The sequence below is a fragment of the Aythya marila genome (assembly GCF_965140915.1).
Source record: "Aythya marila genome assembly, contig: HAP1_HAP1_SCAFFOLD_228, whole genome shotgun sequence".
Taxonomy (NCBI): Eukaryota; Metazoa; Chordata; class Aves; order Anseriformes; family Anatidae; genus Aythya; species Aythya marila.
In genome coordinates this window covers 90,074-117,500 of record NW_028136949.1, presented here as the reverse complement: position 1 = coordinate 117,500, position 27,427 = coordinate 90,074, and the positions used below count along the sequence as shown (strand labels likewise).

Below are 27,427 nucleotides of genomic sequence, written 5' to 3'. Positions count from 1 at the left end.
CCGAGGTGGAGGAGGCTGTGGAGGAGGAATAGTCCGTAGGGCTGGAGAAGGAGAAGGAGGAAGAGGCAGTGGAGGTGGAGGACGTGTTGGAGGTGCAAGAGGCAGGGAAGGAGGAGAAGGAGGAGGAAAATGAGAAATAGGATTAGCAGGCGGGGGACGAGGAGGATGCGGTAGACAAGGAGGAGGCAGCGAATGAGGAGGAGGCAGTGGACAAGAAAAAGGCCGTGGATGATGAGGAGGAAGTGGTGGAGGAGGACGTGCTGGAGGTATCATAGAATCACAATTGTTAGAGGAGACCTTCACATTTGTCCGGTCTAGTCCTCACTGTACTACCAATGTCACCCAATAAACCATGTTACTAAGCACCAGCTCCAACCTGTCCTTGAACACCCTGCTCCTCTGGGGCGTCCTCCACAGGTCGCAGCCTCCTCTAGGGCAGATCCACCTGCTCCACCGGGGGCTCCTCCAGCCACAGGGGGGCTGCAGCGTGGAGATCTGCTCCACGGGGGACCCATGGGCTGCAGGGGGACAGCCTGCTCCACCAGGGGCCTCTCCCTGCACAGGCCGCAGGGGAACTGCTGCTGGGAGCCTGGAGCACCTCCTGCCTCCTGCTGCACGGACCTTGGGGGCTGCACAGAGCTTTCTCACTCCTCCCTGAGCCACACGCTGCTGGGCAGCAGCTTTTGTTCCCTTTCTTAGATGGGCTCTCCCCCAGGCGCAAACATCATCCTTTTGCTCTGCGTTCTGGGCAGCAGCGGGTGGGTCCCTCCTGGAAGGAGCCTCCTGGCAGCGGCCCTGAGCTCCCATGGGGCAGCTGCTGCATTCTCCTCACAGAGGACACCCCTGCAGCCCCCCGCTCCCACAGCCTGGCCACGCAAACCCAAGCCAAGACACCGAGCGAGCCTCCCTGATTGCCAGCCAGCAGCTGGCTCAGCCTGAGACCCCAGGCCAGTGCCCACAAGACTCTCCTGGGCCTTGAAAAGCAAGCCTTGTGGGGACGGAGCACCCACAAAGAACGGACTCACACAACAGGACTCCTTGCCAACACCGCCTCACAGACACCTGGGCCTTGAGCGGGTAGCTCACCTTGAGCGAGCTCGTTTCCTTCCCAGTAGCTGAAATGTGCCATTTCGGGGGCATTTGGGGGCTACAGCGTGCTGCTGAGAGGGTTGTTGGAGCTCCTGCAGGGCAGTGCTTCCACTAAGGCAAGGCCTTTTCTGCATCTTCTACTGCCCTGCAAGCGAGGATGCTTGGGGCACACAAGAAGCTGGCAGGGGACACAGCTGCAGGGATTGCAGGGATTCCTAAAGTCATAGCCAAATACAAGAAAGACAGGAGGACGTGATGCTTCCGAGAGAAAGGAGCTCGCTTTGGGGTCAAAATCCATCCCTTTTTCAGGAAAGCAAGAGATGCTGTGCATTTCTCTCGTCCCCCTCAGACAGCCACTGGGTGACGATGGTGCCAAGTGTCTGGAAAGAGACCTTGCTTTCTCAGGCCCAGGTGTCCAGCTGCACACCAAGGCTGTCCCTGGCTTCCAGGCGCAGTTGCCAGGCCCAAGGCTGAGCTCCCCTGCGAACCCCCAGCCCAGCAGACCTTGCTCCTGGCATTGTGGAGCAGCCATTTCACGGCAGCCTTTTCTCCTGGCAGTCAGCTTAGCGCCGAAAGCTCTGTCACCGGGACGCCTGAGAGCTGTGGCAGCTCAGCAGAGAGTCACTGTCAGCCTTGGAGCTCACAAAGGTGGGTGGCCACAAATGCCCTGAGTGTCCAGCTAGCATTGAGGACTGCTGTGGCACTCAAATTGTCACCTGTTTGCTGCGATGCTGGGATACCTGCTCTGGTAGCCTGGCATCAGAGGCCAGGGAAGCCAAGCAGCTGGGATCCTTCTCTGAGGCAGGGGACACTGAGAGTGGAAATGGAAATGGGGCACAAGCCCTCCGCCTCTCAAAGGAACCCCTCAGATGTTTAGGTATAGTAAACTTATGTATATCTGTGTGACTCTAGACCACAACATGTTAGTGTTCTGGTTTGTCCACTGCTTTGTTGTGGGGGCTTTGAGTTGGCCTCTACTCTTTAGGTGAATGCTGACTTCATATCTATGGTGCACTTTATTCTTAAAATGGGAAGTTTCTACCAATTTCCTGTCCAAAGTTCCTCATAAGCCAACTGCAATCATCATTTCAGATGTATCTCCCAACTTACACATTTCCTAATTCTCCTTGATATTTACTCAAGAAATGCATTTTCACAGAGACATCATATTTTTCTCTCAACTGGCATCTGGCTGAGCAGAATGATGTCCTTTAATTCCCTTCCACACAACAGGCAACTTGTTCCTTCTGTCTTCTGAACACTTCCTCCTAAGTTCAATGTGAATACAAGTGGCAGAATTTTGCCTCATGTCTTAAATGTGTGGCAGGGCTGCCCTGTCAGGTGTATTTATACTGGAGAAAAAAAAAAAAAAAAGAATAGCCATACACACCATATAACCACTTAACTTTTTCAGTTCTTCTGTTAACAGTGCATGAACATGGGGTTTTGTTGTTTTATTGTTTGTTTTAAACTCCTGACTGCCATATAGCAAACATGACAAAAAAAAAAAAAAAAAAAAGAAAAAAAAAAAAAACCACCCTTGGTTGAGAATCTCTTAGCATGGCTCTGCTTTGTATTATCAAATGTCACTTCACCTGAACCATTTCAATCACAAGGGATATCCTTCTGTCAGGCTCGGTAGTACTTCCCAACTTTATGTCACCTGGAAATCTCAAAGCTCATATGTAATTTTTAGTCTTCGGCCACCATGTCCATACTGAACATACCTAAATTTGAAGTCATCTCTGCTCTGAATAGGAGGTTGGGTTTTCAGAGGTCCCTTCCAGCCTACATTTCTCCATGAGTCTTTGCCTCCTTAGCAGCTGCAGTTTCAGAACTGTCTCTGAGAATCACTACAGGGAACCTCTCCTTTGCTGGTAATTCCCTCTTCGAACAGTGTGAACAATTGCAAACTCCCTTGATTCACTTGCAGCCCCAAAGCCCAAATCCATAGATAATGTATCAGAAGCTCACAGAAAGTGAAATAGATGTAGTTCATCCCCTGTGTAGGGGAGCACTGGTCCTACAAAGGCAAGCTACTAAATTCTCTGGAAACAAATTAGCTTTAATAAATTATCTTGTAAATTCCACATTACCCGCTACTTTCCTAGTCTTATCTCTTCTTGCTACAAAACTTTGCTCAGCGTTGATGTCAAACTAACAGGCCTGCACTTGTCTGGATCACTCTTTACATTCTCCTGGACAGAAGTATATTTGTTACTCTCCCATTCTGGGGTCTATCCCTGATTTGCACAGTTGTGATGTATTTTTCCTACATGACTTGTTGTTCTGTGTGCCAATGCTGTTAATAGGCTAGGTAGATATCAGCTTGTCATTTTTCACTTGAATCACTGTAGATTTTTATTTCACCTCAGATGATGTTGTGCCTAGTGCCCTACCCTCATTTGCAATGGGAATCCTGTCACTGCCCTTAATATCACATTGTTGTTGCTGTTAGATGCAGGAAATAAGATTTGCAGCATTTGAGACATCATTAACTTTTGATCTATTTTTGCCTCGAGTATGCAACTGTCCTAATTTGTTCTCTTTGTTCCCCCTGGTTTCTGTGGCTTAAGTATCATTTACTATTATTGTTTAATTTCCTATGTGAAGGAGGTTTTGGGTCATTCGTACTTTATTTTTGCAGTTTTTAACCTCTGAAATGTACCTTTTCTCATTGCTTTTTTCCCATCTGAATTTTGAATTTTAACTCTGCCTTCTCTGCACTCCAGTCCCAGAGATGCTTAGTCAGACTCAATGATTCATTTCCTTAGATTTCAAAGTTTGCATTTGTAAGCCTCAAAACCTTCGTTCTAAGCCTGGTGTTGTCTGTCTTGAAATGTAAAATGAGAAAAGTCAGCTCATGATCAGACTTTATTCAAATCTTACTACATTTAAACCCGTACAGGAGCCAAGTCTAAAATGGTCTTATATTTTTTCACTTTTGTGAAGAAATCCATCACATAGTATATCTGTATGAGAATAAGTGGTAATCATCTTTCAGTCTTTTGCTGGGAAGTTGAAGTCTCCCGTAATTCCCATTATTGTTTATGTGTCTGATAACTGTAGACTGGAGCTAAGAGCAAAGAGCAGGCTAGCAAGGCTGTCTTTCTTTAGCAGCGATTTGCACAAAACCACTCTATTGCTGACCCATAACATTTCCCTAACCTCTGCTTCTTGCTAACACAAAGCACCATCTTATTCCATCCATCTGCCCTGGTTTCCAGACTTCCTGAGATTTATCAGTACTTGTATGGCATTCATGCCTTTATTTCACCCTTCCTGTGTTGACACTTGTCTTAAGAGTTTTAGATCCTGAACATGATCATCTCAAAGTTTGCCTGACAGTTTGGTCTTCCTCACATTGTCGTAGAGTATCAGGTCTCTACCACTTGAAATAGATTGTATTGGATTAGATTATTGGCACTGTCTCTTGTGCTGCTAGTCCATTATCTTCGCGGTCCATACAACTGGCCATCAGCGGACATGAAGTGGCCTTATCCTGCCCATTTACCTGTCTGGAAATCAGCCACTCCCTCTGCCTAGAACAGGGAATGGATTTTCCTCAGCTTTCTTCAAAAGCTCTGAAGTTTTCTGTGACCTTTCCACTTTTATGGTATGATAAGCTTTTGCTTCCACTGAAGGGTAGAAGTCATTACGAATAGTGCCAACAAAACAGAAACATAACAATGAAAATGATATTTGAATTCAGAATAGGTATTTAAAAAGTTCACCTTCTCCAGCACAAATGGGGAAAGTAAAATAAATAAATAAATAAATAGAGCAGTCCTAAATCATCAAAACTGGCCAAAGAATTAGAAGAAGCACTATTTTTCCAAGGCTGCAATGTTTTCCATTCATCTCACTGGGCCAGCAGAGCACTAGAGAGCTGGATGCACTGAAGTCCTGGCTCATACCCTAAATGACCTGCAGGAAGATCTTCTTATCTCTGTCCCCCCGTTTCTCCTTTCAATCTCTGTTTTGTCTGTTTGTATCACTAGCTATCAAAGCGCTACTGAGATATGCATGTGCAGCACCCAGCACAACCTTGTTTCAGGCTCCAGTGGGACCTTTAGGCATTACCATCCTATAAACAAGTCACAGTGATAGTGAGTGTAATTACAGTCATCAAACTATTCCAGCTCCACATCATTAGCCATGCCCTGAGCTAAATAACATTTTAATCAGTTTGATATGTCACCTGTGGCTTTCTTCACTGTCACTTGCAATCCAGCAAACTCCTTCCTTCATGTTTCTAGATTAGACAGAGGGTTCTTAACTGCAGACATCCACTTCCCTGTTCAGGAAGCAGTGAGACCTTTCATCTTCACCCAGAATTAAGATGATATCCAAGCATCATGAGACACAGCGCGTATGTCTCCTAGGCCCATCCCATAAGAGCAGGACATTTACCTCACATGAGAAGAAGACTTAATGCAGAGGCAAAGCAAGATACTCGGTGTCAAAGCCATGTCTGGATGATCATTAAAGACAGATCAAAATTACCCAGTACAGGAGGAAAATCTATCATTTGAAGAAGATTATGGTCTCTGATTATTAGTTTCAAAATTAGTTTTTTTCTTTGGATTTCCTCTGAACTTAAACTTAGTTTGGAATGCCTTTGGTTTTGAATAGTTCTGAAATTGTATTACTTCTCCTAAGTAAGTTGATAGTCTGTTCTATTTACGTGAAATTCAAATAATATTGTGAAGGATCTGCCATCACTCAGCCAGGCTGAGAGCCTTCCTGTACTTAAAGGCAACCTATAGGAAAGCTGGGGAGGGGGTCTTTATCAGGGCCTGGAGTGACAGGACATGGACTAATAGCTTTACACTGAAAAGTTAGATTTCTGATATATGTTAGGAAGAAATTCTTTACTGATAGTACTTCACATCCAGCCCCTCCAGCCCCTGGCATGTTCCCTGCAGCCCCTCCAGCCCCTGGCATGTTCCCTGCAGCCCCTCCAAGCCTGGCACAGGCCCTGAGAGCTGGCTCCGGGGACGACCCCATTGCTGTCTCAGGCGCCAATACACACAAGGGGAAGGAATGCATGCAGAAGTCATCTCGTTTCGGAAGGGCAGAAAGTCCTCCCAAGAAGGGGAAGGAGCAAGAGGAAGGCGAGGCAGCCTACCCCAAGGTAGGGCCATCCCAGGGCACAGGAAGCTGTTGGAAAGGAGAGCAGAGAGAAAAGCAGCAGGAAGCAGGTGATCCCCATCCCTGGGCGAGCTGCGAGCCATGGGACAAGATTGCAGCTGTCCTCCAGGTGAGCACATTGTCAGCTGGCTGCTGCGCTGCTGGGATAGCAGCTGCGGGAGCCTGGCAGCAGAGGGCAGGGAAGCCAAGCAGCTGGGATCCTTCTCTGGGGAAGGGGGCACTGAGAAAGCGCTTGCAAACGGGGCACAAGCCCTCAGCCTCTGGAGGCGTGAAGGAAAGGGATCCCTTCTGGGAAGATGCTGTGGGCTTGCTGAGGCTCGAAGAACAGACGGTGCTGGCTGCTACCAGCGTGCTGCAGCAGCGGCAAGACAGAGCCGTGGTGGTTTTCCTCAGCCGGCCAGCTGAGCTCCAGCACAAGCGCTCTCTCCCTGCCCCTCCTCCAACGCCAAGGGGAGAAAAGAGGCTGGCAAGGGCTCAAGGGCTGCCAGAAGGACAGGGAGATCACTCCACAAGGAGCGTCACGGGCAAAGCAGGCTCAGCACAGCCTGTTCCAGTCCAGCCCGGGGCCTGCTCCTGTGGGGGCTCTCCACAGGCCGCGGCCTCCTCCAGGCCACAGCCACCTGCTCCACTGGGGGCTCCTCCACCCGCAGGGGGGCTGCAGCGTGGAGATCTGCTCCACGGGGGACCCATGGGCTGCAGGGGGACAGCCTGCTCCACCAGGGGCCTCTCCCTGCACAGGCCGCAGGGGAACTGCTGCTGGGAGCCTGGAGCACCTCCTGCCTCCTGCTGCACGGACCTTGGGGGCTGCACAGAGCTTTCTCACTCCTCCCTGAGCCACACGCTGCTGGGCAGCAGCTTTTGTTCCCTTTCTTAGATGCAAGATCTTCTTAAATTCAGTCCAGCCAAGTAGGAAAAGTAAATGTGGACAGCTGTATCTTGGCAAAGAAGATAGTAGGGAGCAAGGAGGTTCAGCAGTCAAGATGGAAGGTGATGCCATGAGGCTTACAGGCTAGTCATGTTCTAGTGAAACCCAGCCTGAAGAAGAAGAAACCTGCCTGACTACTTGATGTGAATAACAGACTCTGTTCAGCTCTTTCCTAACATAGAAACGGTGCTGACTGCTTCTTCAGAGTAACAGAAGTTCGTGATACTACTGAAATAGTTGCGGTTCAGATGTAGATCTGATTTCTCCTAAGCACACTGAATTCACAACTGTTGATCCTCCAGAGGAGGCTTTGCAATTGAACACGTGGAGAATAGGTAAATTTCCCGCTGTTGTTCTCCTCTCCTCTTGTTTTGTTTTGTTTTGTTTTGTTCCTAGTAGCATAGGCTTAAGACTCTGAAGAAACAGGCTGCTTTTTTTTAATTCCAGCACTGGCTGTTCCTCCTGAGCCCCGCCTTCTATTTTTGCAGTCATAGGATATGTGAATGTAAATTCGTGGAGAGAGGTAGAAAACTGTTTCAACTGGTGTTTTTTCGGCTATGTGGGGAGAACAAATCGAGTGGCTTTGAATATTCTGGCTCTTAATCAGAGCAGCATGTGGAGGGAGACAGATGCGTTTGCTTTTTTAGTGCAATGGCTTCAGAAGCAAGAGGGGAAAAAGCACTTTCTCTGGGAGCTGAAGAAGGTGTCCTAATCACCGGAGAGGTTTCTAAATGGCATATCTTTGCGAGGGTTCCTGTAGTCCGGAGGTTTTTGTTTGTTTGTTTGCCTTTGGAAGGTTTTACTCTTAATATTCACGTTCTTCAGCAGAAGTGAGAAATGTGATTTTATTTTGTGCAGTGTCGTGGACCCTCCGAACTCTCCTGGGAACGATGAATACCTCGCATAGTACCAATGTGATGACGGTGGAGACAAGGAGAAAGCAAGATGATCAAAAGAACGTGACCTCATTTCAAAAGAAACCGTTTTGTACGGCAAAGAGTCTTGTGAGCCTGGTGAGAAATTGCAGCATACTTCCTCTCTCGAGTCTGACACTGAATGTAGCTCTAAAAACCTTTCCTCCTCAGCTGTTACAGAGAGATGCCAAGATACAGAGGACAAGACTAAAACCACTGAGAAAGAGCATTACCAAAGCAAGAGGGAGCATGCTCCTAGTGAAGAGAAGGAGAGTCAAAAAGCAGGTCCTTCCAGCAAGAGAAGGATAAAGTGGAATACAAAGAATACAAACTTGAGCTCCTGATTGGCTTCATGCTGAACTCTGTGCTGTTCTTGTCCTAATCTTGGTCTCTCCATAGATAATATGGTTTAATCCAAATAGAATCGTGCGATGAGGAAGATCTCACTGCAACAAATTCAACATCTAAAATCAAAGTTGACATTTTCCGTGATTTTCTTCCTGAGCAGAAGTGTGCGGTACTCCTTTTATATTAACGTAGAGATTATTTCAAACAGTCTTGAAGTGCTTGATGACTTAACAGTCTGCAGATTTATTATCAAATCAAAAAAACCCCAACTTGGTAGACTATTTTTTTCTCAGTTTTGAATGACCACTAGGAAGAAGGTTATTCCGGCATCAAGAAAGTCATGTGGAATGTAACAAAATGTACTGAACCAGTAAGTAAAACTTATATTTTTCTATTATTTCCATTGTTTCAACTCTTCAGACGCTTATGGATGGCATAGATAACAGAGGGGAGATCGTGGTAATCGGAGCTACTAACAGACTGGATTCTATAGATCCTGCTTTACGAAGACCAGGACGCTTTGGCAGACACTTCCTCTTCAACTTGCCAGATAAAGAGGTGAGAACTTAAATTCAACGTTAGTGCTACCATGGCAAAGTCCAACTTTATAGGAAAAAAAAAAAAATGACAACTTGAACAAAAGAGTGATACGTGGAGACACTGCGTTGTTCCATGGAGGACAAATCTGGTACTGGATATATATGGTCAGGATGATACCACCAAGTAGTTAGTTCTATAATCAAACCTTTCATTCCCAAAGTTGTACCTGTTTGCTTAATTATTTAGTCCACTTGGGTGTTTTCATCATGAAGTTGTGTTTTTGGTCTCAATCCTTCACTTATGAATGAATAGGGGACGTGTTTGCATTTGATTGTGCCCCTGCTCAGTGGTAGTAGTTTGAGTCATAATTCTTTTCTTCTTTATAGTAATTGTAGCAATTGGAAGCATTGTGCCAGAAGTGCTTTCTGTGAATTTACTGACTGGAAAGCAAATGTGATGAAGTAATGAGACTGTCCCAATGAAAGCTTGCTAAGTTTTAGAGAAGTTTTTTGGACAGCAAAGAAATGTTTCTGGATAAATTTTTCATTACAGTATTTTCCTCTGGGTCCTTAGGTCTCGTAGTTTGGAAACTTGTTATTGAAGCTATAAATGCCTTTTCTTTCACTGTAGGTTCCTAGAAAAAGTTCAGTATAACAAATAAGAACTATTCAATTTCCTGGTTGACAATGCAGAGTGTATATTAAATAACTGTAAAATACTTGAAAGTTGAGCAAGTAAGAAAAGTGTATTATTAGATGAGGGGTTTTGAGGGAGGACTGTTTTGTTTTTTGTTTACTTGTTTGCCTTTTGGTTTGTTTGTTTCTTGTTGGTATTTTTAAGGAAAACTTGGGACAAGCTAAAATGCAATGATTTTGCTTCCAGGCTAGAAAAGAAATTGTCAAGATTCATACTCGTGACTGGACCCCTCAGCCACTGGACATGTTGCTTGATGAACTAGCTGAGAAATGCATTGGTAAGACTGAAATTAAAATGGATTCTTGCTTGTGACCAAGTTGTAAAGAACCTAGCTTGTACCAGGCAGTACCCATGCTCTTGTGCCTTGCTGCACAACTAGTCAACGAAGCAGCTGGCACACCTTCATAGCAATCTGAGTGAGATGCTTTCATCTATTTACTCTTTATTGTCGTTCCTCTTGTTGTCTGAGAACATTAAATGGTTCTGGGGCATCTTCCTCAAGAGTATAGTTTTTGATGAGGAGTCTGCTTCAGCTGCATAAGCGCAGGATATCAGGCAGTGAGCAACATGAAACTTCCCTGCAGAGAGTGGTATAAATGGCTCAGGATTCAAATTAGGATTAAATAAAAAAATAGGATTTATTAGAAGAATATAAAAGAATAGAGGTAAGCAAACAGTGCTGGGTGCACTGAGAGTCTCCGCTCCACCAGGGCACACACCAGTTACATCAAGCAGCTGATTTTTATGCTCCTAGACTAATACATATTCATTACTACTTCCAAAAGAATTAGATTATTATAATTAGCCTCCGGGGTCCAGTCCCTCCTACTGGAGCATGCGCATCAGTCTCCTCTGGGGGTCTCTAGGGGTCTTTCATGCTGAAGGCTCGTAGTCTTCTTCTCCAAGTCCTTCCTGTTTGTACTCCTTTGGCACTGTACCAAGTTTATAGAACATTTTCTGCAGGTCTTGTCTGCCAGCCGTCCTTCAGCTTCTTTTTTCTTCCTCTTAATCTCTTGGCCCCCTGGCCAGATACCAAAGGTCTGCATAGTATCCCATAACAGTCACTAGTTGTTATCAGTTGTTATGAAACTCCCAGACATCAAACACAAACAGCTTTCTTATTGACACTTCACGAGTAATTAAAACATTCTTCCCCAGCCATTCACAGGGACAGTCACATCTATAGCAGTGTTAAGTTAATCTCGAAGAAGACAGGAAAAAAAAGGCTGTAACTGTTAGAAATAGAAGTCCGGAATAACAAAAGCAAACAGGTTCATAAATTTAAGGAGTATTTTCTGAAGACTTGATAAATTGACTAGAATGAGGGGGAGACTGGGACACACTGCATCTGTGGTTCAAGAATTAAATTGCCAGTGCAGGGCCCAGAGGCAGACAGGATTCAAACAGAATTGTTCTTTATGGACACGAAATGTTAAAACATCCTTGCAGAGCGGTAGCACTTTGAATTCCCTGTTAAGCTGTTTGGTTTTGGCATTACAAATTCTTTAAATGTTGCATGTTGTAAACCTGGGCCTTGACTGATGTAACGTTTGATTTTTGTTTGTTAGGAGACTGTGGTGCAGATATCAAATCCCTCTGTACTGAAGCTGCGCTGTGCTCTCTACGCCGATGCTATCCTCAGATTTATGCAAGTAGGGAGAAGTTGCTACTAGACGTTAATTCTATTAAAATAAAAGCAAAGGACTTTTTCATGGCTATGAAGAAGGTTGTTCCAGCTTCAAACAGGATCGAGACTTCGCCCGTACAAGCACTCTCACCCATTTTCAAGCCACTTTTTCAAAGATCAGTAGAGAATATTTTACAAGTTGTGCAGAAGATCTTCCCGCATGCACAGCTTGCACTAAAGGAGGACCGACAGCAAGGTATAACCACAGCATCCACTTCTTTATAATTCTGCTAAAGCAAAAACTTGTGGTTTGTGCAATCAACTTACAGCTTTCAGACATAATGGTGGTAGAATTTTATTATTTGCATGTGCATGTCTTTCTTTTGGGCAAGTCTGGAATATAACGCATAGGTTTTATTGTGGATTCGAAACTGAAATGCCAAATGGAAGCTCTGAATGACTCAATACACAGTAAAGGACGATGCGTTCTCTACTGAAGCATCCTGCTTCTGAGGGCAGCTAAGATAATTAGCATTTGTAGAGGTTGACTTGAGGTTTGAAGTATAAGGCACCTATTTTTCTTTAAAAAATCAAAACTCAGATCTTTGGAGGGGAAGCATTTCTAGGTCAATGTTTCTAATTCCTTTCTGAAGAATGTCAGGACCAGGATACAAGTATAACTGGTCTAAGCTAAATATTGTTTTAGCTATCATCATTTTTAACCAGTCTCCTAATTTAAATGTTTGTGGATCGTACTATACACGTGCACGTGAGATCAATTAGCATTGATACTTACTAGATGAATGGAATTCTGTGGCCATCACATCCTTTATCCCTGTGCTTTCATTGTGGGAACCTCCTCCAGAAAGAAATGGTCTTGTTTGTTGTTGTTGTTTTTTTTTTTTTTAAGCTATTTAGCAACTGCAGAAATTGTTCGTAATCTCCTTTATTCTAAGGGGGAGAAAAAAATCACCAAGAGTAGCGTACCTTACACGTACACATCAGTGGGATTTAGTACAGCTTTGTAGGGCCTTGTGCCATCTCCTTAGATCTGTGGTGGGATGAACTCTAGGAAATAACTTTCAGTGTGTGCTCTCAAATGAAGAAAGGGTTTTGGCACTGATTTAGAAGCTGTATTAATGGAAGAGAAAGAGACAAAGGCTATTCAGGAAAGTTAACAAACCTCTTTTGCCTTTCAGAGCATTTCAATCCTATTTTACAAGATGATATGTTTGACAGTGATGACGATGCATCCTTGGTTTCTGGAGATGAATTAAAAGATGGAATGCCTGACGGACCAGAGAAAAAATGCCTCTGTTTCAGCAGGTAAAGAAAGGTAGATCCCTGTTACATTTAAATTCTCAGGTCTGCTGAGTCTTTGTAAACAGTTCCAGCTGTTAAAAGTGCGAGGGGTGGTAGAGGAAGGGGCAACATCAAGTTTGTGTGTTGAAGGGGTGCTTGGTATTCACAAGAAGAAAGGGTGGAGGGACTAAAGTTATAATGAAGTTGCTCTGAATGACCAAATTGAAAAGCCCAGGCTTCTCTTCGTAAGCCAAAGTGATCCGTAGACTACCAGAACACGTTGACTTAATCCATGGCATTCTTTGAAAGACTCAAGACCACATAAATGTGCAGTCTGTCCTTTTAGCTAAAAATATCCCAACTTTATGGGTTTGTGTTGCCACCTTTTGCCCTTCTGTTTTCCAGGATTGTTAAACCAGTAGTGAATTATGTAGCAGAAAGAAAACAGAGAAAGGGCTTGTTAAAACACCTTGAGAAAAAATTGAATGGTGTCTTTATTTGTTAAGCCACCAAGTTGTGTTAATCTTGTGATATTTTAGTGTGGAAGTCATGCAAGCCCACAGTTGGAAAGTTAGATCATGTTGTCACAGCTGGATCAGTTATTTTTCTCCGTTTCTATTGCTGTGCTGTCCAGAAGATTTTCTGTGCTTTAGAGCAAGGCTAAGTCTCTAGCATCTTTGATTTAAGCCAGCAGAGGTACAGCCTGATTGTAGTGGGGAAACAAATGCTCCTCACCAATTAATTTTTAAATAAAAATAAATTTATAATAAAGTAATAAATATATAATAAATAATAAATTTATAATAAAGTAAAGCAAGATTGCAGGGATATTAATTTGCAGTCTTGGTTTAGTAAAGAATAGGAAACACAAGGGAAGAAGGTGAAACAATTGGAATGAGTGAATAACTTAACTGGAAATCTTTCATGTATTTAATGTACCGCTGCCATCTGGATTATTTGGGGAGGGAAAAGAAAGTCTATAGGAAAATTACTTGGAACATCTGTGTGTCTATTCAGCACCTCATTTATAAGCTTGTTTTCTTAACTCTTGTTCTAGGAGTGCTTTCTGCGAACCAACATCATGCCAGCCCCGTCTGCTAATAGTAGGAAAAGAAGGGTACGGCCAGGTTTCTTACGTGGCACCCGTGGTGTTGCACGCTTTGGAGAAGTTTCCCATTCACACCCTGGACCTTTCTGTTCTGCTTACAAACGTTGCATCGCCAGAAGAAATCTGCGGACAGGTACCTTTTTTTCTTTTTCTTCTCATCGGATTCACTGACTGTATGTAAAGGATCAATCGAGTTGCAAGTAAGGTGAGCAAAATTAATTGGTAATGGAGGTGGCCTTGTTTTAATGCGCTGGGATGTTTGCTTCTGTCTGAAAATCCCCTTTTCTTTTAGACAGCACCACAAACAATCTGGATGTTGTACATGTCGACATTTTCCATACCCAGTTTTACAGTGAGGCTGTTGCTAGCAGCTCAGGAAGCTGGGCGGTGTTGCTAATAAACATCTCTTTGTGGAAAGAAATGCTGTTCATGTCACTGGGATCCAGAAAGTAGTTCTCATTGCCTCCTAAGACTGTGTGCTCCCAGTAGATGGCTCTGTATCAGACTGCATGTCGGCTACTTTTTGTAGGCTTCTTCTAAATTATATTAGTAAGGCAACCGAGGTTTGGGGCTTCTGTTTATTTTGCTTTCGCACGGACATACACAACTTGTGCTGTTGCAGTATGTGCACTAAAAGCATTAACATTCAGAAAACACTTCATTTGCACAGTGATGTGGTTTTGACTAGAAAAAATGAACAGATTTGGTGTTTTTACTTTTAGGCAGGAAATCCATTTTCTTGTTTGGCATCACTACCTTAAAATATTTTTACCTTTAGTGGAAACGTTTGAGAGCCATACAAGTAAGGACAGACATGTTACACGACTGAATACTGATGTGTCCCTTAAGAGGGACATTTCCTTTCTTTGTTATGCGATGATTGTGGCTGTGGCCATATAGCTACGGTGTCTAGCCACTGCCTGAATATATCCTTCCCATCTTCTGACTAGAGTTCTCCGAATACTGACAATCTGAAAGGGTGCACAGAGAAATTCCTTATGTGAAAGGATGCTTGCCACTCTGTTCACGCAGTTTCATTTCATGGGGCAGTCAGATGGCTATGTAGCTATGTATTAAGAGGTTCTTGTACGTGTTTTAGTTTTCTTACCCAAGCTTTCCTTTTCACTAGCTGATCCGAAATGCTCAGAAGACAGCACCAAGCACAATTTATGTCCCAGATATCCATTTGTGGTGGGACAACGCTGGACCTGTCTTGAAACTTACTTTTCTAACTCTACTACGTAACATTCCAGCATTTTTGCCAGTTTTGCTGCTTGCTCCGTCTGATGTACGTCACTCAGATCTCCCAGAAGAGGTATTTGTCAATACTTTCCTTACTATTTCTTCAGTGTCTTGTAATTTATGAATGCTTTCAGCATCAAAATGCTGTGCTTTCTTAAATGCATGCTGTTATTACTCAGGCACCCTAACAAATCACTTAAAATTTGCTTAGAGAAAAAGAATACTGTGAAAGCATCTGCTTAAGGTTTTTTCTGAGTCAAGCAAGTGACTTTCACCCCCTTCTCACACATGCAAAGAATAAATTAATACAATAATTCTGGTGGCTACAAAGTGGTTCAGTCAAGAATATGAAGTGCTTGAAATGACAAGAGGATGTTTTTACTGAAGAGATTTCTTCTGACAGTCTGCCATTCCATGCTATGTTGGGTAAACTGCTAATAATGCAATTTAGTAGAGAATTGAAACACTTTGATTAAAAAAAAATAAGTAAATCAGTTTCTTTCTTCATATAGGCCAAAGCTTTCCAAGCTGGAAAGCTGAGTTCCAATTTCTGCTGAAGTAACTTTGGAATCGAATTCTAGTTGTAATCCTAAATAAACTGTAGTAAAAGTACGTGCAGAACTTCATTGACTTCTGAGAGTTTACATTAAGGGAAGGTGCCCAAAACAGGACCATGCTGTTGTCATTCTGATGATTTGGTCTCAGTCACTGGGGGAAGAGAACGGGTCTTACCTAGACGTGTTTATTATCAACTGCTTTGAAAGTGCTTGAGTTCCCACAGAAGTTTTTGTACAGGCTGTAAATTCCTTCTAAAATAAGTAGTGAAATTCCTCACCTACCTTTTATTACTAGAACTTGAAAATGGAGGAAGACGTAGACGTACTAGCTACTTCAGACACTTTTTGGTAGAGAAATAAAAACTCAGCAAAAAGCCCTCACTTGTCTGCTGAAGCCTTTCTCTTCCCTCGATAGCCATAAAGGTTCTAAGTAAAGGCTGCAGCAAGGCAAGTAAATACAAAGGAAGCGCTGTTGGATGTGGTGAAAGCCATTACTTTACCAGTGTACCGTACAATCCCTTCAGCGAGCTTTAATTCTACAGGTGATTCTTAAAGGTGATATTTGAATTTGCCGTGCCAGCCTGTGAAAATGTAGCCTTTTAAGGCCAGGATGATAACTTTTTTCAGTTTGTGTTCTTCAGGTTATTCTTAATTTGAAAAGGTACTCGTCTTTTTGGAATCGAAGATGAGTTTTTTGTGGCCTTAAATCTGAAATGTCTCTCCTCCTTCTGCTTTAGATGCAAAAATTATTTAATACGGAATTTGGAGAAGTGTGCAATATTGAGTTGCCTGGTAGGGCAGAGAGAGCAGCCTTTTTTTGAGGACCTAATTCTAAATGAAGTGGCTAAGCCTCCTGTAAAGAAAAGAGGTGAGGAGGATATGAGAAGTACATCTAAAACTTTCCTATCGAAGTTACTAGCTCTTTGGGCTTTGCTTTGTTGGTCATTTTCTGTCAGTAATTTGTCATATGCTTGTATTTGAGTACTGATTAATTGAAGTTGATTGGACATTGGAAGTCGTGCCTGTAGCACCACCAGCTGAGCCTCAGAAGCCACAAGAGGAAGAAGTAGGGATGCTGGAGGAGGAAGAGGAGGATACCTTGCGTGACCTTAGAATTTTCTTGAGGGACGTTACTCACAGACTTGCCACTGACAGACGTTTCAGGGAATTTGCAAAGCCCGTTGACCCACAGAAGGTAAAGTAGTGCTGATCCGTGTGTGTCTGTAACTTGTCAGTGTTCGTATTTCTCAGCGTTTTGGGGAAGGTTCAACTTTGTTTTTAGGGCTGCACTGTAAGGATTTTGCAAGAAGCAGAGGCAGTGCTTTTACTTCTGCTGACTCTCAAATGTCTCCTATGGGATTATTCGCTGAAAGCCCTGGTTTCATTCTAAAAAGCCAGTCCAAATGCCAACACAGTTTGCTCGTGAAAAGGCTTTGATACGTAGGCGTGTCACAGCACTGAAAAGCACAGAGATCTTTCCTTATAATTACAAACAGTATTTACAGGACTACTTGAGTGAAGTCTGAAGCCCTTTCTTGGACTGTCAGTTCCTGTGGGAACAGGAATAGGAGCAGCAGTTTGTAAAAATAAGTTTTGAGATCCTGTTCTCTGTTTCATCTGGAACTCCTCAATAGGAATCAACCATAAGTGCAGTGTGTTTTCTTTTTCCTCCAATTGGCTGCTTAGATGCCTTTTTCTCCTTAATTTATGAGATAAGCCTAAACTAGGGGCGTATATTTCAAAGACAGGTGTAACTTGAATATACCTGGGGATCAGCAAAGTCGTCTTCATGTGGGCCTCCACTGGCTTTTCTTCCCCTTTTCTCCTAGGTTCTTGAGCTGTGAAAAATCTAGACAGATACATATGTCCTCATCTGAACTGGTCATTAGGCTCCTCTTCTGCTCTGAGGGAAGAAATGAGCACCTCAGGGCCCAGTTATCTCATTCTAAAGTAGATGCCTGCAATAGGTACTTCACAGGTGCAATTCATGCACCTTTTCCTCAATGTCGACAACAAAGAGAATGCCGGATGGCTTGCTCAGCTTTCACTGTTGTGATTTTCTGAAGCAAAGTGAAATGAATCTCCCACCCTCAGTGTTTCTTCTCTACCATGCACGTGCTTCTGACCTCCCTACTTCTTGTTGTCCTCTCGTGGCCGCTCTAATGAAAAATGAAAAAGCCCTTCCATTTTTGAGAAGCAAACTGGTTAATTTCAGCATCTTCTGATGCATCGCAAATGTTCAGAGTTTTTAGGAAGTCGTTTATTTAAAGTCTTCAGAATAATTTTGGTAGACAGTGTGCAAGGTTAAGAAAACCTCTGAATGCTTGTATTTGATCTGCAGGTACCTGACTATGCCACAAGGATTAAAGAGCCGATGGATCTTTCAACAGTTCTGACTCAAATTGACTCGCGCCAGTACCTCACTGCAGGAGACTAGCTGAAGGACATCGATCTAATCTGTAACAATGCCTTCGAGTACTACCTGGATCAAAGATCTACAGGTGAGGATGTGCTTTTTAGCCCTAGTTTAAAAAATCTGTCAAACATATAGATGGATAAATGCTGTGTGTGGACAATAGACTTCGGATGGATTAGATGATTTTGGACGTCCAGACTGTAAATATTTTATCATTTTGCTACTTGGGCATGGAATTGTGATATAAGTGTTCCCAAGGAACTAGTGCTTTTGTTTTAATTAACTTCGATGTTGTTATGCTGAAAATATTCACTGAGAGAACCTTTTGGAACAAACCTATGAAGAAAGCAATTTTTTTCTGTGATCAAAACAGTTTCATTGGTTGGTAGACAACATTCAGTTAAAGTGTGTAAAATTTCAGATAGTCACAGCGCCTATGTTTTGCAAGACACTGCATATTCAATGGTGAGGAACGAAATGGATACAGAGTTTGGACGACTTTGTGAACAAATTAAAGAATCTCGTGAGAAAAGAGGTACGTGCTTTAACGCTAAGGATTTGAAGACTTGTCTCTGCATTTGTAACTGAAAATGCACGACGAAGATCTTTGGTATCTATTCTTTCTTGCAAGGTCGCACCTCTGCAGCGTGTGCTCCATGCGACAACTCCAAGTCACCACAGCAGAACCCTGCTACTGAAGACGAGAAACCAGATGAGGAGATGCCAGCGGCACCTGTAGATGCCAGTACACCCATTTCTAATGGCAAGTTGCATTTTATTCAGCTGCTCTTGTCGTTCATACCTTCTCTGTTCTTGAGGCGCAACAGGTGTCTCTGATGCCTGGCTCTTTATGGCAGAGGTAGTTTGTTTTCAAATTGACTTCCAAATGGGAGAGAGAAATCCAGAGGTCATTCATTCAATATAGTGATGAATTAAAGTTCAAAGAAAGTTGGTTCATTTGATGTACTCTTACTGGAACTTCATTTTGTAAACAGAACGACCCCCCACTCAAGGATATCACAGCTTCCCTCCCGTACTAAAAATGATAGTACTCACCCTTGTAGGAGCAGCAATGTGAAGAAGGTCAAGGGCAGTAAGAAGGGTTCGAAGCTTTGATATAACAAGCCTTTCACTTTTTTTGACAGAGCTCCTAATAAGCATCTTTAGCAAGGTCTGGAGATGGGAGAAAAACTCAAACTAGATTTTAATTCTAGGATGTATAATGTCAAGCTTGACTGTTCCTCTGAACAGTCAATTGAATTTAATTTTTTTTTAATTTAAATTAATTAGTTTATTTTTTTAATTTAAATTCAACTGAATTTAAAGTTTTGAATTTAAATTCCAATTGAATTTATTGAAAAAAATTCCAATTGAATTTAAAGGTTTTTTTGTTGTTGTTGTTTTTCACGAAACACTAATTTTATGTGAAAGGTTTTGCTGCAATATCTTTTTGCCAAGGATATTAAGCTTAAGTTATCCACAAGAAAACGGTGGGGAAAGGGAAGCTTTAGTTTTGAAAGCTTTTTTTTTTTTTTCTTTTTTTTTTTTCTCTCCCGGTTTTTCTTGAGCACAGCAGCGTTTCAGTGTCTGCCTGCCATTAGTTGCCCCACTACCAAGTCAGGAGGGTCAATTAAACTTGCGTGAGGCAGAATTTCTTTATCTGAGTCTACGTGGTTCACATAAATATATTCTTGTTTCCTTCTTTCCCTAGGATTATTCTTCTCCCAGTATTGAATGTTTCAACAGACACCGTTTAAGATCAATGAGCAAAAGCATCCTGCGGTGTTCAGTCTCCAGCTTTGAAGAAAGTATGGCGGTACTGAGGGGAAATGTCAAGAGAAGATGCTTTTCAAGGTACTGTATTTCTATATGTTCAATCTCTGTTCGATTTGTAGATTGAAAAGCAAGAGAGAAAGCATGTGCAGTGAGTTGTGGCCTGATAAACCTCCGGCTAAAATCAGCAGAGGCCTATGAGCATGCTGATGGCGTACCAGTACCTTAAAACTAGAATCCCTCTTCTCAGTGAAAGTCTTCTGCTTTTCTAAAAAAACCTGTTTTTTTCCCCAACCCCTTTGAGGTGTTGTTGTGGTTTAACCCGGCCGGCAGCTAAACACCACACAGCCCTTCTGCAACCCTCCCACCTCCCTCTCTGGGATGGGGGAGAGAAACGGGACAGTGAAGCCCGCGAGTTGAGATAAAGGCAGTTTATTAAGACAGGAAAATAATAATAATGATGGTGATGATGATAGTACTGCTACTAGTAATGTGTACAAAACAAGTGATGTACAATGCAGTTGCTCACTACCCGCTGACCAGTGCCCAGCGTAACCCCTAGCAGCCCGGCTGCCCCGCCCTATCCATGGTGCAGCGTGTTGCCATAAGGCATAGAATTCTTTGGCCAGTTGGGGTCGGCCATCCTGAGTCTGTCCCCTCGCAGCTGTTGCTGTGCGCCGATTCTGATCGCCAGTAGGACAGTGAGACACCGAAAGGTCCTTGGCTTGTTGTAAGTACTGCTCTGCAGCAATTGAAACATCGGGGTGGTATCAGCAATCTTCTAAACATCCTTTCACACATTCTAAGCCAAAACATAGCAACCTACCCGCTACTAGGAGGAGAACTAACGCTGTCCTAACTGAAACCAGGACATGTATCTTTTCCACTTGGGTGCTATTGCTCATAATTTTGAGAATTCAACATGAGCAAGCTAGGAAATGTGGGTACATACAGAACCGCGTGTATATGGCACGCAACAGACTTGGGATGTGGATCCTGCGTGAGGCCTACAGGCTTCTCTTTGTATACCATGGAGCACTGGCTTGTAAACATGGTGAAATTTCCCATCCTTGATGGGTCTAATACAACAAGTCTTTTCTCCCTTCTCTGCCGTGTCCTCTTTCTTAATGTAGGCAGTTGAGAAAGCCAAAATTGGAACGAAAAAAAGAATATAGCACAGGTAAGTGGCTGTAAGTCCCCGGGATACCTATTTGCGCAGGTTACTGAAGAGGATGGCACTTGGTCACTCCATGGCTTTCATTTGGCCCCAAAGCCTTCTGTAGTCAGCTGAATTCACTCCTCAGTGACTTTTCTGTGAAGAGAGGTAGGTGCAAATAGGAGATTTTATGAATTCCTTGGGGAGGGAGCAGTGTGAATTGCAGCTTGGTAGGCACAAAGCAAACTGTTCTAATTGTGCAAAGTAAATCGATACTTGGTAAGTTCAAACTCAGTTTTATAGCTGGCAAGCACAAAAGTAAACCTTAGCTGTGATCCTAGCAGCACAGCGGTGTAGCTCTTCCCTTCCCCTTGTCCTCTTGGCTCTTTTAATGACAGTGCAAGCAACCAACCTGTGCCAAAGGGTGCTGTATGGCAAACAATGGGCAGGCTTTTTTCTAAAAAGCACGAGTTTGAGTTATGTGGTGTTTGGGTGTTTCTCTTGAAACGATTCTTCCCTCCTTGAGCTGTTAGATCCTAATGCAGGAAATGGAAGTGCTGCATGCATAAACAGAGTAATCAAACATACACCTCTTAGGAAGAGGCTTGCAATGTCCTAGTGTTTGTTTTGAGCACTGTTAGATACAGTTTGACATGAATGGAGTGAAAACACCTTAGAGAAAGGTGTTGATTGTTCTCACTTTTCCAAGACAGAAATAAGTGGAGTAGATTTCCCTCCTGCATGGAACAAAAGTTGCACGTTTGTTTTTGTCTGGCTAGCTTTCAGTCTCTTTAAAAATTTCCCTACAGGTCCCAGTTTTAAGTAGACAGTTTAAACGTGCAGAGCGATAAAGAAGTGGAATGCAGTGGTTGTGACAACAACTTCTGACCTGAAATGTAAAGAAAACTCAATCCACTTCAGGGTGCCTTTTTTGTCTGTCTGTTTCCATTTTACAAGAGCAACGGTGAAATAAGGAGAATCCCATCTTCACTGTTTCAAAATCCTTTGTTTCTGCGTTTCAGTCACCAGAACATTGAGGAGTAGAGCTGGTGCAAAAACTGTGAGACGAGTCCACGGAGAAAACAGGGACTCGGAGCTGCGCCGCAGCTGTAGAGTCGGACACAGTCGGTACTCGACTACTAACTCGTCCATTCTATTTGACAAACTTATGACAAAGTAAGTCATCTTTTCTTGCAGACCTCTTAGAATGATCTTTCTTAGCAAGCCTTTGCACTATGGCATGATGTTGGCCTCGACTTGCTCTTTATTTTGACAGCAAAGAGGTATGGCTGCTCCTGGCATTTCCTTCCTGTTTACAGGGAGACACCGTTACCTGGCTAGATAAACAGATTTTCTTGAAGGTGCTATTTCAGCATATAAGAATTGATTTAAAAAACAACCAACAACAACAACAAAAGTGCTTCATGGCTTACTAGTTTTGTAATCTCACATTTCTCCAGGAATACTTGATTTGCTGCATTTCACCATTACACTCGTCAGCGCCGCTGATTCTGGTTTATCACTATTTGCATTGCAAATCTCCTTGTCCAAAGCTTAAACTGATGTATGCACTGCTTGAAAACAAAACCTGAAGTTGCAGAGCAGAAGACTCAAGTCATTATGTTAGCCGCTGTGTAACCATACTGCTTTCCAAGCATAAGATGTCCAGCTTATTTTGTTTCTATGAAGAGTTTAAATGGCTCCCGTTAAGCAAAGATGTCCCCACACTGATACTTACTATTAAGCAAGGATTCCACCTCCTTTGGCTGAGGTCTGCTCCCTTACTCACATTGGAACATTCATCCAAGTAGCCTGCAATTCCACACTCTCGGGGGAAAGTCCATAGAATAGAAAAGGTTCCTCCAGTCTCTTCCTCAGCCTTTTTTTGAAGCATGCAATAAAGCAAAACATTCACAGGCTGCCCTTCCATGCAAAACAAGGCAAATTAGTAAGACAGGAGCCACAAAACTGATTGTCCTTTAAAGTTAAAATGAGATTTGAAATAGATCGAGTTAGCAAGTGTTGTAAGTCTGTAGCTAAGTCTGGTTTTGCCAATGCAGCACAATTCGCTATCACGTAGCCAGAGCTGCTTCTGTAGCTCCAAGAAGCAAAACTGCTTTGACAAAATACTGTGTCATCAAAGCATTCGTTGGCTCAGTAGGCACGGCTCAGGTTCAACAAGTTTGTGAAAAAATGAGTACTAACAGAAGCATCAGGGTCCAAAGAAACACTTTATGTCCCCACTGCGAAATGAGGGGCTTTACCTTGAGTGTTATGCACACTGTCAATAGAAAAGCACTGTAACAGAATCTGCCACGGCAGTTTGCATGTTACTGAAAGACCATCAGAGTGGGACTGCAGCAAGATCATTGCGAAGTTACAAAAAAACCATGTGGGGGTGGGAGTTTAGTTGCGTTCGATAACACAATCTTAGATAAAGATTTTGGTCTTAACGTAAAAGTAAGGATGTCTACTGATTTCTTCAACTCCAACAACTGAAGCCCAAGTCTGAAAAATCGCCTTTAAGAATGCAAAGAAAATATTTAACTCTTCTGTATGTTCATACTTTGCTATCAAGCAAAGGAATGAATGCTGATGCCTTAACTATGTAGGGCTGTAGCTTACAGAGAGACTACACCTTCCTGTTTTTTTCCCTTTAAAAACATTAAATGCGCGTGAAATTATTTGGGGGTGTTTTCACATGCAAAGCCTAATGCAGTGCATGCAAGCCCTGTCATCTTCTTCGTCTAGTAGTGTCGCGTTAAGGGGTGTAGCCGATTGACCGTCATGGGTCCCGTCGGATTCAGGGTGCTGAACTATCACGGTCACGGATTCACCAACAACGCAGTACGGCCTCGCTCTAGTCGCATTCAAGGAGAACTCTCACAGCTAGGAAGAATGCAATTAAGTGCAATTTCTTACGGCGACAGGTACACAGGTTCTTTGGATTGTCAGTGATAAATTCACTGTCTGCAAAAGCAAGCTAGCATGCATGAAATGCACAGGTACACAGCCTAGGTATTAAGACATTAAAAAGCATCAAAACTCTAGAGATTTCTAAGATTCCACAGAGACGCCTGGTATAAGCAAGCGTTCAGATCTTACCCCACGGCGTCCCAATGGAGTGGGGGTGGGGGAGTGAGAGGCTCAGCCTGTCGAGTGATGTCAGAAGGAATCCTTCCTGATAGTATCTTCCCTAACATCCCCTTTCTCTTAAAGCAATTGGTATTATTTTCTATCTTTAAGGTGGAGCTTGAGTGACTCTAGTCATGCATATCTTGGTTGTGCTTGGTAGAAATGATCTCACTTGCGTTTAAAGGTACAGACTGTGAGAAATTCCGAGGGCGTGCTCAGTGAGGGGTGGTTGCACCTTGGAGGCGGGTAGCTTTTGGGATGGAGGTGTGCTTATGATGCCTAGTCGCTTAAGGCGATTACTCCACAAGTAGTAACTTAGTGTTGATTTAACTACAGCATATCTAAAACATAAGAAGGATGTTAGTATGGAAGAAGCCGATGAAACCAGTCCTTAAATCTTACTACTTACTGTGCGTGAGCAGACTGGCGTGAGTTTTAGCTATACTGGCAAATATCAAACCACACCTGTGTCGTCCCAAAGCTGGGAAAAAAACAAAAACAAAACCAAGGAAATGTTGAAGCAAATAGGGAGGCGTGTAGCTTGTGCAGTCTTTTAGCTGAGAAAATAAAGAAGGAGAGAGACAGGTAGCCTTGAGCTAGCAGAAGCAAGGAAGAGAAGGGCTAAAAGGGAAAAAACAGGAAGGAGAACACCAGCTCCAGACTGACCTATAGTAACCTTTTTCTCATTAAGGGTCATTAGCACATTAAAAATCACACCTGTCAAAATGCTAATCTATGCTAATGTGGGATTCGGTGTGTGTCCCCCCTCTCCTGTTCCCCCTCCCCCCCGGTATTCCTCTGTAATGCACAAGCTCAGTGGAGATAAGTTAGGTGAGCTGTAATAACCAATCCAAAGGAGCCAAAGAGAGAGTTTTCACAAGTTTCCTGTGTATAAATGACGGTGATTCGAGTCAGAGGTGTGCTTGCTTTGCGAAAGATGGCCAAGTGCCTGACTCTGCAGAGTTCTATAAGTAATTATATAATTAAAAGACCTTCGTGTGCATTCCGACTCTGGGTGCTTATTGGCGCGGTGCACTCTGCACGAACCTGCAGACAACATCTGTACTCGGTGTCATGCCTACAGACAACCCTCTGCTGTTTATTTATTCCTGCATATTTTTCTGTGCATTCAACACAACCCCTTTGGCACAACTAGTTAACCACGTAGCTGCCAGTCCACCACTCAGTTGCACTTGTGAAGAGGAAAAGCTATTTCCGTCTACTGGAGGAGCACATCCTCTAAATGCAAGCTTCACTCAGCTGGTCATTTACTGCAGGACAAGATTTGAAAAGTGTTGTTGAGTTCTGGGTTTCCTGCTTACAGGAAAAATTAAGTGCTAGATCGCCCTCTACTCCGCTTTGTCTGCTGCATTTAATGGAGATTAAACTGATTTCATTTGCTCCTCCGTTTATGGACAATGAGCTGAAGGAACAGGTACAGCACATTAGCCTGGAATGCCTTCCCTCCCAACCAAAGTAAACTGGAGCTGTAACTAACACAAGCAGAAGCAAGGCTTCCATGTTTTCAGCTGAATAAAGTTCCAACAAAATCATCCTCTGGGATTTGAAGGTTACTTCACATGACATGCCAACGACTCTTTTCCCTCCATTGTAAAGCGGATCCCTGCTGTTAGTTGCTCTAGAAGCAAAGGAATCATCGGTTTGGTTACCAAATAGCCGCTTCTGCAAACGAGAAGTGTTGTGCTCTCTCTTCCCTTTGAATGACTCCACACTTCTCATCAGCTACTGGATTGCTGACCTAGAATCAGAGAACATCCCAAGGTGGAAAGGACTCCCAATAATCACCAAGTCCAACTCGTGGCTCCACACAGGACCACCCCAAAGTGAGACCCGATGTCTGAGAGCATTGTTCAACACTTGTTGACCTCCGTCAGGCTCGGTGCCATGAGCAGTGCCCTGGGCAGCTGTCTCAGTAGCCAGCCACCCCCTCAGCGCAGCGCCTGAGGCGCACGGGGCTCGGCGGGGTGGCCCGGGAGGGGAGGACGGCGGGGCGAAGTGGCAGCTCCCTCAGAGCCGTCTCCCCGCCGCCTCGGCCGCATGTCGTGGCATTTTTGTGTCGGGGCTTTTTCATGTCGTGCCCTCGGTCTCTCGCCGCGGGTGAGATGCTGCTCCCCAGCGCGGACCCCTTGCGCGCGGGGCCTGCCCGCGGCGGCGGCGGGAGGGAAACCCCAACCCCAAAGCCCTCCCGGCAGGGAGAGCTCGGGGTGAGGGCCGATCCGGCACCGACAGTAAACACACGCCGGAGGAAACGCTCTGGTTTTAGCCATGAGCAGCGCGGCCAGGTTCACAAGGCGTCACGCTGGAGCTCCGAGTTCGGCGGCGTTCCGAGGCCGTTGTGGCGGTTGTGGAGACGGCCCCGGCTGAGGTGGCTGCTGCTGTGGCTGCTGTCCCCTCTGTCCCTGCTGTTGCCGCTGTTGCCGCTGTTCCCGGACCTTGGAGACCCCCGGCGGCTCCCTGTGCCAGGCCCTGTGGCCCCGGGGAGCTGCCCGCCGCCTCGTCGGCCAGCCCGGCAGCAATCCTGCCAGCACAGAATAGCCCACTGCGTTTCAGGGTAAAGTGACGATTAATTTCTATTTCCTGGCCTGGGTGCTGCTTTCTTCTTTAAGGAAGCTTCAAGGTTAAAGGTTCAACTCAGTTATGTCAGGGTTCAACTCCGTTTCGTGAAGGGGCTCTTGTACGAAAGCTTAAGCTGGGATTGACTCTCTGCTAAGCGGAGGCCAAACGTGGACCTACTGAGAAGCAGGTCCTAAGTGATAACATTTTCTAAAGAGACTGCTAAACACATCTGAAGAGTGCTGCTGCAGAACTCTGAATGGGGGGATAGCAACTGTCTTAAGTGATCTGGAATCTTGAATTTACTTTTCAATGGACAAGAGGTGTGTCTCTCAAGGCAAACAAAGAGAGGAGTAACACCCTCTCTTGTCACTCATGTCAACATAAATTTATGCTCAGAGCGTAGGTGTAGGAACAGCATCGGTATGTATATGGAACATCGGGAGAGGAAGCTCTATCGGTATTTACAGTTTTTCTACTACCTTGCCAGAGAGACGTCATCTCCAAATGAGAAATGGATGTATTTTGAAACAGTGGTGGTGGATCGGATTTCTTCTTTCTAGTGTTAATATTTGCTCTTGAATCGTACTTAATAGCTGGTAACACCTCAATCAGTTGTCAAAAATAAACTTAAAAATGTGTAAGGCTTATCTCATTGGTCAGTATAAAGATCAAGGTCTTCCCTTCCCTTCCCTTCCCTTCCCTTCCCTTCCCTTCCCTTCCCTTCCCTTCCCTTCCCTTCCCTTCCCTTCCCTTCCCTTCCCTTCCCTTCCCTTCCCTTCCCTTCCCTTCCCTTCCCTTCCCTTCCCTTCCCTTCCCTTCCCTTCCCTTCCCTTCCCTTCCCTTCCCTTCCCTTCCCTTCCCTTCCCTT

The 27,427-nt window shown here is 44.0% G+C and overlaps 1 protein-coding gene across 1 annotated transcript in view; it reads left to right on the top strand.

Moving 5' to 3' along the window:
• LOC309891283 (ATPase family AAA domain-containing protein 2-like) overlaps positions 1-11,473 on the top strand; it is a gene marked incomplete at both ends in the record, with an annotated part of 39,729 nt that extends 28,256 nt beyond the window's left edge. Inside the window, 3 exons of the mRNA XM_082785651.1 lie at positions 8,829-8,988; positions 9,853-9,943; positions 11,235-11,473. Of these exons, the coding sequence (XP_082641777.1) occupies positions 8,829-8,988; positions 9,853-9,943; positions 11,235-11,473 (490 nt within the window). The remainder of the gene's footprint in view (positions 1-8,828; positions 8,989-9,852; positions 9,944-11,234) is intronic.
• Positions 11,474-27,427: the final 15,954 nt, after the last annotated feature.